Below are 21,996 nucleotides of genomic sequence, written 5' to 3'. Positions count from 1 at the left end.
CGATACGAACCCATTTGCTAAATAAAACCATTTATTTCATAATATTTTTATATAAGATTGTCTATGAAGAGACAATTTATCTTTTGTATATAAAGGTGACAATCATTCTCACTCAGTAAACATCAAATTGGATGGCTTGGGGTGAGTCACAAAATCTAAAAATTTTATTTGGAAGTTTGTATCTATTCAATGACACTCTCATAACCACTCATTTTGAAATTTAAGTGACAAGAACGTTTGTGAGCTTTATGTAGAGAAGAAAAATGGTCTTCTTTTGGGTGTGGTTTGTATAAGCCTTATACTCTAAACAATCAAAGTAAGGTACACCTTCAAATAGCGTCGAAAGATGTTGTTTCAATAATGAAAAACTTTGTGATGGTTTGAAAATTTATTTTCATTTCTAATTATAAAGTTTAAAGCTTAAAAAATAGTATAGATCGAGCAGATTTATGAGTACTTGAAAATCTTAAAATTTGACAATCTAAAAAATACATTATAAGATGCACTATTCCCAACAATAGAAATCCATTTTTTTCTCATGGTCAAACATGTTGAGGTCGAGATGAACGACTTGAAAAATTTAGCGCATTGGTACCGTCATCCTTATATAAACCTTTACTTTTTTAACCCCACCCAACGTGTTTGCACCCTACAAAACTGGTTTGATGCCAACCAATTTCGAATGCTAATTTGTAACCCCCAATTCGGATCTTTAGATCGTCAGTGATCCACAACTAGTCTATTAAATATTGTGGAACCGCAGCCACACCAAAACCCCAGCCTCTAGATAATACAATCACCGCTGACGCATCGCCCCACCATGTCCATAGAAAAATCACGGAAAACCTGCTAGAATCTTCTAGTCTCACCCCTGTAACAAAAATACAGCTGGAAGCTCACGCATGCAACAATCCATATTCCATTCTTCATTGAAAAATATATTACCTTTTCCATTTTATTTTTGGGTAGAAATTTTGGTTTTCAAAGTATTCTATGCTCCCGTGAGAGTATACGCTGTATATTTACTCCCTCGGGCGAAAGATTGACTCGAGAAAAAAATCTCATCTAAAACTTTTCGAAACCACCGAATACTAGGTTATATCCAAAAGAACCAAAAGAAAGTTAAATTTTGAATATTTAAACACTTAGATTTCACCCTACATAAATTTGGCACGTTCTATTCAAATTCAGGGCATTGTTTTATCTGAGTGTCAAATAGAATTACAATTTGAAATTTATTCTTTTCTTGCATATAGCATATGGGTTGAATTTTTCATCTCAAAATTTGGGGTCCTGGTTTTGCCGGAGGGAGTAAATAGACAGTGCACTCCCTCAGGAGCATGAAAACTTCTGGGGATTCAACCTACGCGGTTCTCAGACGATACCGCCACCTGCTATCTTCTGTATTTAAGGCCCAAGACCCACCAATCAACAGTCCAAACGCTGAGAAGAAGAGAGCAAGGATCCCAAGCCCGTCGAAATTTCAGCTGATTTCGTTTTAGAAATCCAAGAGGCCATCACCCAAAACGCTGAGAAGGAGAAGGAGAAGGAAGAAAGGACCCCAACACCGAAAATCTCAGTTGATTTCGTTTCGGAAGCCCCAAGGCCCATCATCCAAACAAAGAGAAGAAGAAAGCAAGGAGATCACAACCCCAAACCCACCGAAATTTCAGTTGATTTCGTTTCAAAAGCCCATAACCCAAGGACCCAACAAAGAAGATCCACCCCCTGGCCTTGTATAACTCAGCCCCCTAAACCTCCGAAAAAATTTCAGTTAATTTCGTTTGTCCACAGGAATATCGGTTGATTTCGTTTTAGCATCCCTTGGCCTTCCGAAACCCAACGAAATTTCAGTAGATTTCATTTCGGGAGGAGAAGAGAGATGTGCCTGGTGTTTGTGTGCGATGAGGAGGAGCGCGTAGTGGGCAGGTATGCGGCCCCTGGGAATTGCCCTTACTGTGGGGGGGCAGTTCAGACCATTGACGTAGAGAGCTCTTGGAGATTTTGCTTTTTGCCCCTCAGTTTCAATATGAAACGTAGGTTTTTATGCACCATTTGTGGTAGGAAGCTTGTGTCAAATTACTAATCTTCTTCTTCTTTTTTTTTTTTTTTTGTTGTGTGGGTTGTCAATTATAGATGGTAATTTCTTTTTAAGTGGTTTAAAGTTGTTTATTTTTTTTTTTTTTTGGGGGCATGGTTTGTTTTTCATATATTTTGTTGAAAGTGGAGAGAGGAGAAAGACTGATCCCTCTTGTATGTTTGTCTGTTTTTAATGTATTTTTTTCATGTAATCTATGAAATGTATATTAATCTTTTGGTTATGATAGAGGAGAAAGAGTGACCCCTCTCATAAATTTCTCTCTATTTTAATGCAGTTTTTTAACGTATTTTTTTTATGTAATACTCTGAGATGTGAATTAATCTATCGACTTCTCTCTCTTTAGTTCTTCTTGGCATAAACAATAATAAATAATGTAATTGAAATTTATTGACATGGGTTTTTTGAGAAACAGTGACCATTTATTGCATATCAAGTAACAGTTTCATAGATTCATATGCCAATCGGGCCCATACAACAAACCACAAAATAAAAGAAAAAAAAACTAAAATTACATAAAAAAAAAACTACTTAGACCAGCAATCTATACGGCAATGAAACCTTTAGCAGCAACTCCATCTTTTGTGAGACCATCCGCCTCCATACTGCACTCTCTATACGCATGTATCTAAGATACTACCATTTCCAGAAAGTTCAAGACGCCTCCCGAACCAATTGATGTAGAGACCATGGATAATCTCTTCCTTGTTCATCCATTTAATGACATTCATCTTCCACTATAATAGGCTTATTGAATATTTTTGCTAGCTTAATACCTTGAGGCAAAGCTCTCAACAATGCTTCATTCACAGTTAGTTTGCCCACATACCCATAACATTTCAGCAATACATTACCCAAGCAATCTCTAATAATACCACCTATTTCAGAAGAACCTGGATTCCCCGTCGAGTACCATCAAAGTTTAATTTAATCCAACGCTCTTTTTGTTCAATGTCTTTTCCTTCATAAGTTTATGAAGATCATACTTAAGATCCAGGCTGGTTACCCTCCACCTAGCCATTCTGCCACAGATATCTGCATTTTCTCATTTAATTCAATGTTGGACTTACCAATATTTTCGAAAACTCTTCTCTTCAGTTCTTTCCATAGCTCTCATACTACTATAGCTTTAACAACTTTCTAAGTAAACTTTCCTTTCTTTCCAACACCTCCAATCTTACAATGAGCATATTCATGTTCAGCTTGTGTGGGAATTACTACTTGTAATCCCACCCATCCTAAACACCAACGCCAAACTGATTTAGCATAACAACAATTTAGAAATAGATGGTCAATAGTTTCCTCATCACATCTATGCAAAATATAAATATTCTATTTGGCAGTATTTTACCACGCTTCTTCAACATATCACCTGTTAATAGTTTTTTCAGATGCAATGACCACATGAAATCTTTGATTTAGGCCTTTGCCATATTTTCGCCGCATCTACATCTTTCCACCTATTTCTATCATAGTACAACAATTTAATTCGCCATTTTTACTTGGCTCCCTCACAATTCTGTTCTTCACCTCAGAAAAATAAAAGTAATGTTGTAACATGGCCAGCCATTGGAGATATTCATCTGTCACATAACTATCCACTCTTCGATAAGAACATCTAACATGCCAATTTGCATTAAATCCCTTTCACCATTTCACTAACCATCTTAATCTTACTCTTAGAAGTAACTTTAGCAAATAAATGAGGAAATTTGACTTTTAAGGCATATCTCCAGTCCAGTGTTGCTGCCAAAAACGCACATTTTCACCATTTCCCACCACCATTCTTGAATATCTTATGAAAAATATCTATGGGCTACAGTCCCCTTCCACTCTATTGAAATCTCTTTCTTGTTATTCCCTTTTTCCGCAAGATCATATTCCTTTCTACCCATGCTTTTCTGCCAGAATAGACCTCCATAATTGGTCTTTTTCTGTCGCACATCTCTACCACCACTTCGCCAATAATGCACCATTCATCAATCTTAACCTCTTAACTCCCATATTCCCCATCACAAACAGGAGTGCAAACATTATCCCATTTTACAAGATTAACGCACTTCTTATCTTCATTCTCACCCCACAAAAATTTCCTCATAATGCTTTCCAACATTACTACGTAATTTGAAGAGAGAGATAATACCCAAGCAAATATGTCAATGCTGCTTTTATCAATGTCAATCTACCTCTTAAAGAGAGACTTAAACTTTCAAGAATCAAGTTTATATTGTATCCTTTGAATCCAAGGATCCCATGATGCTTAAGGTCTAGCCGTTGCAGTCAGCGGCAGATCTAAATATTTAATTGGGAGATTGCCAATGCCACAGTCTTCTGGCTCAGCCACCCCAATAATATGCATCTTTCGTAAATTCACTTTTTACCCTGTCAAAACCTCTTCGAAGTTCTAACCTCCTATTCACAAGCCCTACAGAAAATTAGCCTATCGTCAACATATTGCAAATGAAACACTATTATTGTCCTATTATTTTTAACTATAAATCCTTTCAACCCACCTATTTCGACCGTGTAATTGAGCATTACACTGAAAATCTCAGCCATAATTGTGAATAAGAAAGGAAACAAAAGATCTTCTCATCTTATTCCCTGGGAAACCTTAAAAAAACATTTGGGTTTACTTTTAATAAAAATCGAAAAATGTGTAGTCTTCAAACATCCTTTAATCCACATATGCCATCTCCCATGGCTTTCATGGTTTGCAACGTAATTTTTTATTCCACTTTGCTTTTTTAAAGTCAACATTACCTTTTTTAGCATATAGTATACTATCCGTTATTTGATGACCTTGGACGATTAAGAGTCCTTCACTACCATTGGCAAAACCCCTTTTAGCCTTCCAACGAGACATTAAGCAAGACAACAAAGTAATGAGTCTAATGTCACTCCAAGCTTTCAATAACCCCATTTATTTTAGAATAAGAGCGATAAAAGTAAAATTAAGACTCATATTTACAAGCAACCCCTCTATGGTAAAATTCATCCATCATTCTTATAGCTTCACTCTTCACATTATCCCATAAATCAGAAAAAAACCTCTCTTAACTTCATTGTTGAGAAACCTCTCTTTCTCTAATTGTTTGAAATGGGAAATTCCATTTTCCTCTCTTAACTTCATTGTTGAGAAACCTCTCTTTCTCTGATTGTTTAAAGTGGGAAATTCCCATTTTTCGATGACAAATTAGATGTGACTTAGGATGTTCCATTTTTCTATGACAAGTGAGATATGGTTTTGGTGTTCCAATAGTAATGTCATTGTTGGGAAACCTCTGTCTCTTGCCCCTTGAAACCACAAAGGGTTTTCCCTTGGGCCATGCCCAAAACAATGACATTCTATAATGGACCCGGTTTCTGTGCGGCCAAGCTTCATATATAGAAATGTGAGCTTATTTAGAAATCTATTTTTAATATGAATTTTTGGATTTAATTTTTTATGACATGTAATCTCTATCATGGAGATCATAAATATGAAAAAAATAGTAAATTTTAAAAAACTAAAAATAATAATATTAATAAGAAAAAATTAGTAAATTTTAAAAAAGTAAAAATAATAATACTAATAAAAGACATTTAAGCCGTTAATTTTTATTGTTTTTAGATGAAATACCTACTTGCATCCGATACGATAGATACGATAGATGGTTTTACACTTTCTTTTTTGACCCTATAGTAATGCGGTCCGGCCCGCATGAAACAATTTTCTTCTGATGATGACTCTTAAACGTGACAAAGGCTAAATTGATGAGGACTAAACTATTGCATTAGAAGTAAAAATAGGAATTCAAGAGATTTATATTTCTATTTTTTAAGAAATTAATTAGAGACCGTTTTTTTTTTTGTACAATGAAATCTGATGTATTAAAATGTATCAAAGCTTTCGAGAAAATTTACGTCGGATTTTTTTTGAGCTCTAGTAAATAATTGTCACCCATAATGAATGTATCATTTAGTCTCATCATGTACATTTCCTGCTCTTAACACTATTTAAAAGAAGTTATCAACTGATGAAAGAGTATTTAATTTCCTTGTTTTATTAATCAACACCTCAAAGAAATGGACTTTCCATCAAGGACACTCGACCAGGTCTCTGACGAAATATTGAAAAAAATAAGAAATAAAAAAATTGAAGGTTATTGTTTGTAAAAAAAAAAGGGTCTTTTCTGCTGTTAAAATATAATAAAAATTAAAGGTTTAACCCGTAAAACTAATAATTTTCAATAACAAAGTGGAGGAACAGCAGTGCCATAACAAGATGAGGAAGCCTCTATCTCTAGGACTAAGGCCTCTCCCTCTGTAGAACTAAGGCCTCAATCTCTAGGACTAAGGCCTCTCCCTCTCTAGAACTAAGGCTTCTCTCTCAAGAACTACGGCCTCTCTGTGTGTCATTCAAGTGATGAGTCCACCCTCGAAACTGCGCGAGAAAAGGCAAGTATGTCATGTCTAGTGGGGTTTGGGCTTTTGCATGGCCTCCTATCAAGGCTTTTCCTCCTCCCATGATTTCTCCTTCTCTCTTTGTTTCTCTCTCTAAAACCTCTGCTTTCGGTGTAGAATCCTTGCTTCCCTTTGCTCCCTCCCGCTCTCTCTCTCTCTTTCATCGATTCCATCCTCTCCCGCTTGAGCCTCCAAGGCAGCTTCTTTCTCTCTCTTCAGTTACTGCTCTCGATCTCTCTCACCCTCTCTCTAAAACTCGAGAATCCTCTGCATCTCTCTCTCTAGACATTGAACAGGATTATCTTTCATGCATGACTGACGATTAAAATTTAGAGGGAAATTTACGTACGGACCAGTTTTTTTACCATATTATAACGGTATGACTAAAAAATAATCAGCTATTTGGGATGACGGATTCACCATTTTTTTATTTTTTATTAAGTTTAAAACATCGGGCTGCTTTATTTACTCCCTTCAAAATTTGCTCTTCTTTCTCTCTCTTCTCTCCTCATCTCTCGGTCCTCTCTCTACTTCAATCTCTCCTATCTCTGGCCCTCTCCCTCTCTCTCAAAACCCTACTCCTATTGCCTGTAGATCACTCTCGCTCTTCTTAGATTTGGGATCTTTTTGAGAAAAAATTAACTTTTTGGAAAAAAAATAGTATGAAGGGTTGTAATCATTTTTTCTCTCTATTGAAGAATTGCAGAGATGGGTTGTATTTAGTTTCTATCTCTAGAAAACTTCAATGACTCAAATCTATTGAAGAATTGTAGAGGAATAGAAGAGCTAAAGCAAACCCAGGCTCGCTTGCTTGCTAAGTACTGACCAATATCAAGATGGCTTTCTACTAATCAAGCTTTTGAAATTTTGCTCTCTCTCTCTCTTTCTCTCCCTCTCTATTTGGAGACTTGGGTTATGCTTTTTTTGTTCTCTATCAAAGCGGTTCACGAAAAGAAGGCATCTTGGTTTGTGCCCGAGTAAAGCTTAGAGGCTTAACACACAATAACCTCACCTTTCCTTTTGTTTTGAAGGCGTGTGGTCGTGTTTTTGCTCACAGAGAGGATAAGGCAAATCCATTCTCAAATGTTCAAAACAAAAAAAAAGTCCAATTGTTACCAAGATTTCTTTTTTCTAAAAAAACCCCAAATCTATAAAAGAGAGAGTGAGATATGCACGTAATGGAATCGGGCATTGAGAGTGAGAGAGAGAAAGGAGAGAGAGCGAGATTGAACACGAACAGAGAGAGAGCAGGTGAGACAAAAAGAAGAGAGAAAAAAAAAAAGAGACCAAGTTTTTAAGATGGTAAATAAAGGGGTATGATGTTTCAAATGAAAAATCGGGGGTAAATTTGGTAAAAATAAAATAAAATAAATATTTATTTTTTAATCATATTATTATAATAAAAAAAAAAATCTTGATTCCTACATAAATGTCCCATTTTACGAGATTGATTTTCTAGTTTACAGAGTATTAATTCTTGTGCATTCTGTTAGGTTCTAGATATTCCACAACCACTGGGGACATTGGAAAAATTATGTCCTTGCCACTTTATTCGACGCGATGGTCCAAACATTGAGGTACCTGTTCCCTCGATTTTTTTTTCAAGTTTGCTTTTAGTCCGAAGTTTTAAACATCAAAATATTAAATTTATTTTTTTAATTATATAATTATTTTAAATCTTAAAAAATTAAGACCTAAACATCACTCCGCGTTAAACATTTAAAAAATGAGAGCCAATGATGTAACCAAGCGGACGGACGATTAAAAAAAGTCAGATCAAAGGCAAACAAAAAATTAAAAAGTTCAGGGGGCAAGAGTAATGACAGCATATTTTGGGCCCTTTTCGTTTTATCGGTTTAAAAACCCGGTACAGACAGATGTTAATTTCCCCAAACAATAAAAGGAAATTTACGTACAGATTGGAACTCTGGTCTTTTATAACGAAATGACCAAAAAATGGGCGGTTATTACCAAAAAAAGATGGAATCCTCACTTCTATTTTTTTTACAATTTTCATCCCTGTCTAATCTTTCAAATATTGGACCACATCTTAATCCCACTCCCATCCAGTCCGTCAAGTACTTTTTTTGCTTTTTTTTTATATTATTGTTGTAGCCTTGTCTCGTTTCGATGTTAAAAATATCGGACCAACATTGTTCATAACAAATAAACTTAAGTTCAAGCAGTCCGATGTTAGATACATCGAATCGCATTCTAAAACATCGGACCAACATTGTTCATAACAAATAAACTTAAGTTCAAACAGTCCGATGTTAGATACATCGAATCGCATTCTATTCAATTTTTTTTTTAATAGAGACCGACATTGTTCATAACAAATAAACTTAAGTTCAAGCAGTCCGATGTTAGATACATCGAATCGCATTCTAAAACATCGGACCAACATTGTTCATAACAAATAAACTTAAGTTCAAACAGTCCGATGTTAGATACAACGAATCGCATTCTATTTAATTTTTTTTTTAATAGAGACCGACATTGTTCATAACAAATGGACATCAAAATTGTTAATCAAGTGGTCCGATTTTAAAAACATTGAATTTTAAAAACATCGGACTATTCTGTTTAAATTTTTCTGAGCAGAATGTTGTCCGATGTTTCTAAACAATATTCACAGTGTCATGGGTGTTTTACCATACACCCTACGGGAAGCAATCAACCTGCGCTCTCTGCAATTGAACGACAACCAATTTGAAGGTTTCTTCCCTGATTTCCTAGAAGACATCAAAGAATTAGAGGTTCTGAATCTGGGTAGCAACAAAATGGAAGAAAAGATCTAGAGTTTATTGGGAATCTCTCTAAGCTTCGTATTCTTGTTCTCAAGTCCAATTATTTTAATGGAAGCATCCCGAAAAAGATAACCAAGTTGAAGAACCTCCAGTTCATGGCTTTATCACAGAAATAAGTTGTGGGTTTCATTCCTTTGCAACTAAGTGGCCTTTGGCTCTTCTGCAGAAGCAAATTAAAGGCTATCTTCTCAGTTACATAATAGAGTTAATGTATCTCGGCTTTGAACTAGAAATGGTGAGCAAAGGATCAGAACTCCTCATCTTGAAATGAGGGATTGTTACTGAGAGAGCGTGAGAGCGACATGAAATGTTGGGAAAAAATTGAGGGTTTTTAACCTAAATATCGATCCCATGTTTGAAACATTAGACCAATAGGAATTAACGAGAAGGGGTTAACGGGAGTGAGGTTAAGATGCAGTATGATGTTTCAGGATCAAAATTATCAAAAAAATAAATAAATAAATTGAGTATTCCGTCCTTCTTGAACAACATCCCATTTTTGGGCCATTTCATTATAAAGGACTTTTAATCCGGTCCATACGTAAATTTTCCAAAAATAAAATGTTACTATTTGCCACCAGAGTACACAATTCATTTCTTAAAATAGATGAGACCGGTCCTACTCCTGATTACATGGGTCATGGAAAGGGGTTCCCGAGCTTGCTCGGAAGAGCGAGGGAGGTTCTAGGCACCTTCTCATCTTTCTAATGATAATAGGTTGGGAGAACAGGCAATTTCGCTTTCTGAGAGCTGTGAATGAGTAATGTGCGTTTTGGGAGTAATACAATCCAGCTGAGATTGAGGGTCAACAGATACCGGAAAAAATCGAACTTTCATCTGCGAAATCTGACCCACTGATTATCATCCAACCATTGAAACAGTCCATCGATTGTGTTCTGGTCCATTGTCACACCTAACACAGAAGCTGAGTAAAAAACAAGAGGACACTAATACTGTCCAAGTTAATTGCTTAGAACATGACTTAAGTGTATGTTGCTAGCATAATTCAGAGGGCTTTTAAGTGTATTTGCATATGCAGGATTTGGCCAACAGCAATTAAATGACCTATTAGTGTTATTCCCAAAAGAAAAGCGTTGAGATTTATTTTGAACAGCTGTTTCCATTAAGTGAAATGGGATCAATAATCCAATAAATCTTTTGAATTCGGGAGTAAGGGCATAATGTGGCTTTGCAGGATAACACTATACACATTCTTTTTTTCACACAAGAAAGTAAAAACTGTTGTAATACATACCAATCCAAAGTTGCACCCGATCCAACCGTTGATCCATTTGGTATGCTTTGTTCCTAGAATAAAGAAAGCTTTCTAGAAGATCATTAGAATAGATTACCACGTCCAACTGGTCAAACTACCTACCAGTTCGTCTAAAGTAAAATTTTGATTGGATTGAAAACTAGTCAAAATCAGTATTTAATTAGATTTTTTTGTCAATTTAATTATTTGGTTTTAACTGGTTCGATCAGCTAAACAAAGTTAAAACACCATTAACTTTTTAAAAAAAAAGTATTTTTTTTTAATAATATGTCCTATTGTTTTTTTATAAAACCAAGCCCCATACCAATTTGGTAACCAATCCGATCTTGATAACTATGATGATATTATTAAAAGGCGAGAAGTGGGCTCATGAAACAGCGATTTCTCGTCCTAAAACTATACGAAAAATTAAAGAACACACCAATGTTAACTCTGGGCAAGTTGAGAGCAACAAATTTCTTATGTACCGTTTGGTTCTTTAGAGACTAAATTGAAATTGGGTGATCACCAAAATTCTTAACCATGATTAGAGCCTCAATTACATATATAAGAGTTACTTGCATCTATCACTTTCTGGCTGTAAAGAAATTGTGCATGTGATATGTAGCGCACATCAAACCTAGAAAATGGAGATAGAAATTTAAAATGATGACTAATGGGAAGCAATAGATGGCACCTTAGGGTTTCATTGCCCAAACCCATGTAGGCTAAAGGGATGAGCTCTGTATTTTAAAAGTGCACACTGCTTGTTTTTGTGGGAGCATGTCTTATATTTATTTCTTCTGGTAAAATACGTAAAAATATTTGTGTATAAGATTTTGGGATGCGCTTTAGAATTATCATATAACTATGAAAATGAATATAATGAGACAATTTACTTTTGATACAAGGAGATCATGATCATCATTAAATATTAGATTTGAAAATTGGCGGTTGAGGATATGTCATTGTTTGTCACAAAGGCTAAAATAAAATTTTTTGAATGTTGTGACACAATTCGTCTATTGGATAAAAAATATTGCGACCTCCTTGTAACAAAAATAAATGGTTCTTATAGTATACAATCCCAATAACTATTTTTAAAAAAAGTACAAAAGGAATTTTTGAGTTTCTAAGTAGTTGGATTTGACATTTCACGGTGCCTCCATCCAAGGACATTGTGTTTTTGAGGAAGATAAAAAGTATATACATGAATTCCCTTTTTAAAGGTTAATTGCTGGATGAGGAGGTTGCTGCCTCAAATTTTGGGATCCCCGCTCTTAGTTTTTTTACCTGTGGGAGTGAATATACTGTGTACTTCCATGAAAGCATTTAACATTTTTGGCTTATTTTGAAGCAGTGTTGTTAAATTCGCTTTGTTTCGCCAAAGAGGCCAAAGTCTTCGGATTTTAGGCTTAGACCAAAGTGAAACGAATCCTAGTGCTGCCGCGTGTGTTTCGGACCAATTCGGCCGAAACTTCAGCCTCTTCAGCCTAAGGAAAGAAATATTTGTATACAAGTATTTTTTTATTTTTTTGAAATTTTTATTTTAAATTTTTATTTATTTATATATATAAATATTTAATTTATTTATATTAAATTTAAAAAAAAATCAAAAGCCTTTCTCTGAAACGGCCTTAAGCACCGAATTGCTGGATTGTTCGCACCACATTCCTTTGAAGGCTCTCCTAATGCTTATTTGATGCAAAGTTTGATTTGAGTGCCCACCAAATAAGTGGTTGCCTTAGCATGATCCACGAGAGTGAGACCAATTGGGCCATTATATTACTGTCTTGGTGAAAGCACTATGGAAAGTGGATATTCTTTTATCAAAAACAAATGCTTAAAACATGGATCGATTTGGTCGGCAAGATTGATGATTCGGATCTATCAGATCAGCATGAAATGGAAGAAAGACGACAACCATACTCAACTGTCATGTGTGAAATTGGGTGAGTAATGGCGTGGCATTTTTCTAAAAATAGGTTTGAGGAAAGTCTTCTTAATCTACAAGCATGAACAACCATACATGCCCAGCCACCCAATTTCAAATCTAACAGCTAAAAATGATTGTAACTTCTTTATACCAAAAAAAATAAATAATCTTCTCACCTACTTCTACTTAAAAACTAGAGCAAACTAACTGGTTAATTCACCAACCATGAGAGGCTGATTTCTTAGGGCCGGATAAATCATACACCAAATGGCAAGTATGATTCCACATTTGACGTCGTCCAAGAAGCTCCTAGAAGTTTGAATTAGTAGCTACTAATTAAGAGAATTTAGTTGTATGAGTTTTTTTTCTCCATTTGATGTTTTATGTAATCATTCGACACGTTAAGCCTATCAATTATTAGTTCAAAATTAAAAAGGACACGGTTAGCATGCGGGCAGTCCACATGGTAACTCCCCATCTGTCCAACACCAATCTCCAACAAGTTGGATGGTGGCGATGGGGAGTTACCATACAGGTTGCTTGCATGTAAACTTTTTTTAAATCAAAATGCAATGGAAGCAATGTGGCATAGATTGGCAGTGATTTCATACAACGGTTGTATCATAGTATAATGCAACGACACTTCTAGAAAATCATGTTTGTGATATCTGTTTTGTGCGAAAGCGCGACAATGGAGAATTCGTGGTCTAGTCTAACATTTTCCGACCTACATTGCGCTTTTGAGAGTGAGCCACTTCATACGCATTTAGTTACGAAAGCACTTTCTCATAATATTTATCCTATGCTCCCACCGCAGCAATAGTGTGCACCGACTCCCCAGTTAGAAACCTAGGACAAAAATGTTTCGGTTTGAATTTTTTGAATTTTGGAAACCACCTAAAAATCACTAATGATTGTTTCCAAAAAAAAAACTTGAATTTTGAATTGTCCAATACTTAGATCTCAATCTCAAAAAATTGGACGGCATTTGCTCAATCTTGAGACGTTTTCTTCAAGCCTATAGAGACCTCCCTAACTGAAAAAGTACTCATATATTTGAACTTTGAGATTGTCTAGAAAGACCATTTATATTTTATATATGGAGGTCCAAATCATTTTTGTTCACTAAATTTCACTGGAAAAGTTTTAATGTTGAAAAATCCTCAAATCCGATCATCTTGACTTTGAGAAACATGGACATAAAAAAACAAAAGACTTCAATAGTTCACCTTATAATGCATTATCTAAACCATCAATCTTCAAGATTTTCAAGCGATTTTTATATATATTATTTTTTAAGTTAAAAATTATATAATTAGATATAAAAAATAATATTTCAATCCTTATCGGTGCTGAAATTATATCTTTAACACTATTTAAAAACGAGCCTTACTTTAATTATTTAGGGCCTACAAACCAAACCCAAAGACAAAAAAAAAGCTTTGTAGACAATCCTTTTAAGATGTCGAGTAATGAGGCTTTCCCTTCAATGATTAACAGTTGACAATAGAATGGAACCAATGAACTTTCAAATTGTCTTTTCCTACTGCCAAAACTATGTATCCATCAAATATTCAATTAAAGAATAGTGTCTTAACCTTTGGCTTTAACAGTGACACGTGCGTCTGGCTCGTGTCGTTTATTGATTAGCTATTGCTCTCTTATTTGTTAGCATATGGGTCGGTTCTTAAGGACTCTCCCAAATATTGACACGTTTGATGTTGCCCTCGTAGGATACCACGTGGAAGATCATGTTTAAGGTTTTAACTCACACGTGTGTCTTGCTCATTTATTTTATTGATTACCTGTCCTTTATATGCATACGTGTTCTTAAGGCCTCACTCAAATATTGACACATTTATCTCCTAATATACCACGTGGAAGATCAATACCTCGTTTTCTATTTGGACTCATCTAAGTTTAGTAGTCAAAAACTTGTGGAATTTATCATATGAATTTTTCTGTTATTTTATATGATCTTTTGTAGGAGAGTTTATTAATATTAATGAGATGTAATTATTAACAAGGAGTGATTATGTACCGACACACAAAAAAAAAAAAAACAAATTAATTAAAATATGAAATGAGTCAATTTTAATAAAAATAAAATCCAAATATTCCAATTGTTTGAAAGACCACAGTAAAAATATTCCAAACATGTCATTCTAGGTTTACTTATTGTCCTTTTTGAGTCTTTCACTTGAACTAACTTGTATTTCCTGGGTCTACGCCACATATAGTTAGCCCACCTAAGTCTACTCTCTCATCTTTTATTGCCTATTGGTGTCACTCTTAAATTTTCATGTATGCATTTATTTCAAATTCTATCTTTTCTTGTTTTGACACTCACCCATATCAACATTCTAATCTCCACGACACTCATTCTATGGGTTGACCGCGCAACATTCCACCCCATAGAATAAAGCTGGTCTCACAACTGACATATAGAGTTTTCCCTTCAGCTTCATTGGTATGTGACGATTACATAAAATTTCGATTGTACATCTAAACTTTGTCCACCAAACTATAATTCTATATGTGACATCTTCTCCAATCTCTCTATTTTTCTGAATTATTAACCCAAGATATCAAAAGTGATTATTAACCCAAAAAGATATCAAAAGTGTACTCTGTTTTGTATTAAGTGGCTGTCAATCTTAACTACTTCCTCGTCTCTACTCTTATTGTTATTAAACTTGAATTCATATATTCTGTCTTATTCCGACTAAGACATAAACGTACCTAAGTGTTAAAATTCATGCCTTCATGATTTTTGATGTATGGATACATTAAAGGTATAAACATTGTGGTTACCACTTTAGCATCTCTTGAAAGCTTTTTTTACCGGATGCAAATAAATATCCCTATCCGTACGACATAGCATTTACTGCTCCTTCATTTGGGTAAGTCTCCTTTCTCTTTTTTTTTTTTTTTTTTTTTTTTTTTTTTTTTTTTTTTTTTTTTTTTTTGTCGGTAAGTCTCCTTCTTTGTAACCAATCTTAACTTCTCCTCTTGCATGGGAGTTTTTGTCATGGCTATTTATTTTAGTCATGCTTGTTTGTTGGACATGAACTCCTAGTCTCATGCACACTTTACGCGTCAAGGTTACTTTTCATTGGCCCTACCTTATTCATTTCTTTGAAGAGAGAAAAAATTATTTCTTCCAAGGCATTCCCACTTTGCTTCTAAGTAACCATCATGTTGAGTCCCCCATATCTATTCCATTCCAATGGATGCTTCTTGGAAACTTCCTCTCTCATTTCACTGCCCATTTACTCCACTTTGCAAAGGCAGAATAAAGAATAAGTGGCGAATGAGGCTGGAGTTTCCACCCCAAGTGAGGAAAATGAAGTGGATTCTTGGGCAAACTTTTCATCCGGAAATTACAAGATCTTTATCCGTGTGGAAAGTACATAACAAGCTCCCGCACGAGCATTGAAATAGAAATGGGGCGTGGCCACGGGCTTTCATCCCGTCATTCGAAGGTTCAAATTCTTTTGTCCCATACCAATTCTATTAAAATTTATATCTTTCTCTCTAATTAATATTTAATTAATGTAAAATTCCGTCTTTTATTTTTTTCATATTTAAGAGTTTTATATTTCATATCTAATCTCGATTTTTTATTTATATTTATGTTTTCTAATAATTCTTCAATTTAGTCATTCGGGTGCAACCTTTACATTCGGGTGTCTTTGGGGCCCCATTTAGGATGTAACGTCCTCAACTAATCAACGCCAAAAAAAATTAAATTAAACAAAAAAAAATCTTGAGATTGAATATAGAGTGCCCAAGTTTTGGATATTCATATCTAAATTTTAGGAACTAGAAATCCTTTTTCTTTTCAGTACAATATGGTGCATCTAAAGTGGAACTTAATTTATGAAAAAAAAATACTGACTTGCTTCTTTGTCTAATGGAAGAAGTATATAGTGTGCTCCGCAGGAGTACACACAAATATAGCCGTACAAATTAGTTCCATTTGTAACAATGATGCTTATATTCTAGTTTTTTTGTCGACGACACTGTGACTGGAATTGTGATGGAATAGGACACCCATAAATCCCAAGCGAGGTCTAACACAAAACTTCTTCTCCTTTAGTGGGTGAATTTGTGACCTCATAAAGCATCATGAAAATTTAAGCCCTCAATGACTCGTGGAAGGGGTCACGTTTTCATGGATGGGTCCCTTGTCAACTGAGTATTTTCCAAATGATGGTGATTTAGCTCCACCTACTCTGTACACGGTAAGAATGGGCTCAAACTAGGTGGTCATGGTGGTGGGTTGTCACAATATGACGTTTTGAGTTTCATCTCTACTACAGGTAGCAAACCTCATCTATAGTATAATAACTTCCACCCAAATACTTTAAGAATTCGGTACATTAATTTTCATTCCAAATAATTCTCATTCTCACTTGAAAGCATGTTATTGGTTATGTGGCCATAAAGGCCTTATGAGTACTTGTAAAATAAAATGATATAGTGGAACATGAATTCAGTGGGAGTGTGGCCCCTCGTAGACCATATTAAGCAAATGATGGTATGCTGATACCGATCAGTGTTTAACGATCTAGGGCAGCCGAGGGACTGTGTGACCCTTGTATGTTATAGTGGCCTACAATGACAGGGGTCAAAACCTCATCCATGTGGCATCCAACGGCATGCATATCAATAGATCGTTCGGGAAAGCCATAAATCCATCTATTAAGGTGAAGCGTATGCATGTGCGAGAGATACCCCGATGCGCCATAGAGTTGTGGTGGCATAAAGTCTTGGTAACCTTGACTTGTCTTTATGGGAGGACCTGAAATCCACATACTGGGATTACGATCTCTTGGCTCAACGGGCGAACTTTGGTGACCCGCTAATGAGCTTCAGCTTTGACTGTGGGTCATGGGAAACACTGGGTCAGTCTGAAAAAGCAAGTGTGGTCTGTAGTCCACAGTTGAAGGTGGAGTGCCCCATGATTGTTGATTCCTAAACCATATGGATCATTTTCCCATCAAACTAATTTAATTATGTTTGTTTTATGATGGAAATTATTTTAAAATTATTATTTAAAATTTTATGAACCCCTAGATATTTTGTTTTTAATTTTTGGATTTATAAAATTAAAGATATTGATTTTACAATTGTTTACATATTCAAATAATATTCTAAAATCATGTTATTAATTTTAAATATATAAAATTATCATGGGGGCCCATTGTGCACATGAGCCCGCCATATTTTTAGAAGGTGGGCCCATGAGTTCATCCCTTGGGTAGCACACCCCACCCTTATTCTCTTTCCTATTTTTTGGTGATATCGCATGTGGCCATATAATTAGAAGATATTGACTAAATATTGACTTGATATATCTTTGAAAGATTTTGTAGAAAGATTGAGCATACTTGTGCTATTTTATGGTATGCACAATATTTTGATTAGATTTAATTTCTATTGATGAGAAAATGGTTTAGGAAAGGGGGATAATGGTTCATGCACCTTCCATAATGTTGATGGCCCATCTATGGAATGGATGACTCAGATCTCTCACCCCACAAGTCACCCTTGATCGACGATCTATGTTCAATCTCACAAGAAGAGGCAAGCCAAAGAAAACTCTAAGAAACCATAATCTTATTCAAAGCCTATAAAAAAGGATTATCTCTACCAAAAAATCTCTACACCTTATCTTTCTACCTCTCTCTCTTAATAAAGTTTATCTCTCTTATGTTTGATCTCTCTACACCTTATCTTTCTACCTCTTTTTCTTAAGAAAGTTTATCTCTCTTGTGTTTGAACTCTCTCTCCCACATTGTGAAAAAACCTAAGAGTTTAGGTTATGGAGTTCTTCTTTCTCCTATCTCTCAAATATGGATTTATGGATAAGGGTTTCAGGATTTAGCAAAAAGATAATTCATCTCTCTCAAACTAGGTTGCTAAGAGATTTCACCTAGGGTTTGAGTTTGTAATCAAATGGGTTCATGTTCCATTGGTGCGGCTTGGGCGAAATTTGCTTTCCCGGTTCGAGATTGAAACTAGAACGTTGAGTCCGCGCTATCGCATGATGGTGACTCGGTGTGGGGTGTAATAAGCCCGATTGAAGTAATCTCCGGCACTCTTCTTTTTGTTTTTTACAAGCTTATCTTTTATTCTCAAGCATATTGCATAGTTGTTTCAATGGCATCAAGTTGTTAGATCTTGGTTTTATTGTTATATTGATTTTATTTTGATATTTATCCTATTATAAAGATACCACATGTAAGTGATCTTTTGCCAAAAGAAATGGGTGAAATAAAAAAAAAAGAAAAAAAAGAATTGTATTCCCCGGGAAAAGATCACATAGGTCTTTATTTCATTGGTATCAGAGCTATTGATAATTGATGACATTAGTTATCTTTTCTCTTTATTGAGTTTAGATCAAGCTTGAGAATGAGATATAAGAAAGCTAATGGCCTTTGCGGTCAAGAAACACACCCACAGTTAAGAATTATTAAAATATTCCAACATTGAAAAGGCACTCCGCATTATGAGTATTCTGGGCTATTTTGGAGTAGAGATATGAAGAATATAATGAGGTATTTTTCTAATATGTACTTCAGTGATATTTTGTTTATTTAAGAGTATGATTTACTTGTAAAATTTTAGTTCTTGTGGTTTAAAGATATGATCAATTTATTGAAAGATACGCAAGTGTTATTTTCTGTAACAAAAATTATTATCATGACTTGGAAGTTAAGATTTAATTTATATTCTTAACAGAATGTTTTATGGTTCACACTAAGTTTTTAAACTTCCATTATGAGTCTAATTTGTAATAAAATTTATTTAAGAGGGAAATATCTATGGGAAGAGAGGAATAAAAATTTTAGATTGAAAAGAGGTTATCCTGAATTTTCTGTAACTTGGTATTCCTTCATTGAAGACATGAATATTTATATTTATCAATCCTACTTAACAGAGTAATATAAGGCTTACGAAAATATATGTATTACTATTATGTGTCTAATTTCAAACAAAATTGGTTTGAAAGAGAAACTCCATGATGGTAGAGAGAAAAGACAATCTTACTAAATAGTGTTTATCCTGAAATTCTGCAGTATGATTTATTTTGTGACGTGAATGTCACTTATTTATTTCTCAGAAGAAAAGTATTACTTGGGATTCAAACTATGATGTTATGATTTGGTTTTGAGTCTGGTTTTCAACACAAAAGATTTCATGAATAAATTCTTTGAGAATTGAGAGAAACAAATTTTTTATTGAGAGGTGCTCAACCTAATTTTCAACTGAAGAGATTGCATTGTGACGTAAATGTCACTCAAACGAATATTCACCAAATGGTATGATTTAGGGATGGAACTGAGTACTATTTTATATTCTTTTGAGTCTATTTCAATACTCAAAAGGATTCGAAGATTACCTTTTTATGAGTTGAGAGATATCATATTTTCATCATGGGATGCTCATGTTTTATGTTGCAGTAAATTAAAAAATGTGGCATGTTAATGCATATCCTTGAATTCCCAATTATTGAAACCTTTAAGACTCATTTTAAAAGGCTTTATAGTGTGTCATGAGTATGGTTTATTATAGTACAACTTCAGAGATATGTAATACTGAGTTAGCAAGATAAGAGACTCTATGTGAAGAGTATTCGACTTGAAAATAGTAGAAAGAAAAAGAAATACAATACCTATAAAAGCATATTGGTTTCTTCGAAATGAAGGGATATATAGAGAGACTTAGTGGTAGCATAGAAACACTAAAGATCAGTGGGAGAATCGAAATTGTGATATTTGAAATAATAGGATAAAAAAAATATTTTCTCCAAGGTGTAAGACAAGAGAATCCAAGTGTCGAAGAGATGGACACTTCGTAACATGTTAAACCAATGACCAATATATTCTCCATCAATTGTGTGCACTTCGAAGATCACAAAAGTTTGTCAAACAAGTAAAAGCGATAAATCAATAAAGCCCAGGTACCACACTACATAGTTTTGAGGTATGAAATCTATCCCACATTATATGGTAAGGTCATGCAGGGAAAGATTATTCAATAACTTTGTTTAATGTGTTTTGGTTATATTTTGGCTAATTGTTTTATGAATATGTATGGAGTGTATGGACATTAAGTGACAAGTGCTAACAAATTTGAAAGTACCGGTTTTGAATACCTTGTGTTTTTTGCCTCCTTTTGCTTGAGTATGAACTACTTAAGGCAGTGATACACATAGAGATGTAATTTGATCAAGGGCTTTGAGTCTTAAGGATGAAACACAAAAAATGGGTGTGGCTCATTCAAATATGTAAGCACAAAAGGAGTGTTCTGATGGAACTTGGTCTTGGTGATTATACTCTCAATAATATCTATAATATGATGTGTTGCATGTGATGATGATTTCTTGATAAATTCTCTATAATTGCCAAAAATGAAGTATTTTGTCATGGTTTTAATAAACATTATTTAGTTGTGCTTTATTTTGGATAAAATTATAAGATGGTTCATATAATTTGTTTTTATGGCCATGAACTTGACTTGGTAGGAAATTAAATGTGAATGTGGTCAAATGATTTATGAAGGCTATGCATATATATATATATAGCAAGTCAATTTTTTTTTTATTAAAAAGAAAAACATTCCGTCTTTAAGGTATTTATAAAAGTGGGAAAAAAACTATCATGCACGGTTTTTTTTTAAAATACCTATATGTCTTGACCTATGTTTCTAGTTATTTAGAATCATCGATTACCTAATACTTTAAACCATAGGGACTGTTGTAGGAATGCTATCATGTTGGGCTTCTCTGACACATATTGTGTTGATTAGATAATTTGGTTTGTATGAATTTACTACCAAGATGTCTAGTGTGCTTGAACCTTTGTAGTTCATGAAGGTTTTTACATATTGTGAAACCAACGAGTATTGAATTACATATTGCATGAGATTTGATATGCTACCTCATGATATATGCATAAGAATGTTGAGAATGTATATGTTGTATGTGCAATAATTGAGTGGGAGCAGCTATAGTCCCACGTTTTTTAGCTGCTTGGATATTCATATATACAACTGCAAGCTATCTCACAGATGTAGATGATGCGAAGTCTACATCTGGATATATGCTCATACTTGGAGGGGGTGCTGTTTCTTGAAAATCAAAGAAACAGAATGTGACGAAATTGTCCACCATGAAGGCAGAGTACGTGGCGTGCTATTTGGTGATCGAGGAGGCTGTATGGATTAGGAAATTTCTCAATCGATTTGACTTTCAGCTCGTGCGTTGTGAGGGAGTAAGAATTTTCTGCAACAGCACGGTGACGATATGCGTGTCAAATGAGTCACGATTCCATAAGAACTCAAAGCATATAAAACCATGTTTTTATCACAGGAATGATGTGAGATTGAGAAAGATCGAGATCCGTATAAACTAAATATTCTAGTACGAGCACCTACTAGT

The 21,996-nt window shown here is 34.6% G+C and overlaps 1 protein-coding gene across 1 annotated transcript; it reads left to right on the top strand.

Moving 5' to 3' along the window:
* Positions 1 to 1,335: 1,335 nt before the first annotated feature.
* LOC18435671 (uncharacterized) lies at positions 1,336 to 2,354 on the top strand. The gene has a single exon (XM_011625584.3). The coding sequence runs from the start codon at positions 1,883 to 1,885 to the stop codon at positions 2,084 to 2,086; it is 204 nt and encodes a 67-aa protein (XP_011623886.1). The 5' UTR covers positions 1,336 to 1,882; the 3' UTR covers positions 2,087 to 2,354.
* Positions 2,355 to 21,996: the final 19,642 nt, after the last annotated feature.

Source organism: Amborella trichopoda, chromosome 12, assembly GCF_054954075.1.
Source record: "Amborella trichopoda isolate Santa Cruz 75 chromosome 12, AtrichopodaSantaCruz75HAP2 v2.0, whole genome shotgun sequence".
Lineage (NCBI taxonomy): Eukaryota > Viridiplantae > Streptophyta > Magnoliopsida > Amborellales > Amborellaceae > Amborella > Amborella trichopoda.
The sequence above is the reverse complement of the archived record's forward strand: the minus strand, read 5'-3'. Positions and strand labels throughout refer to the sequence as shown.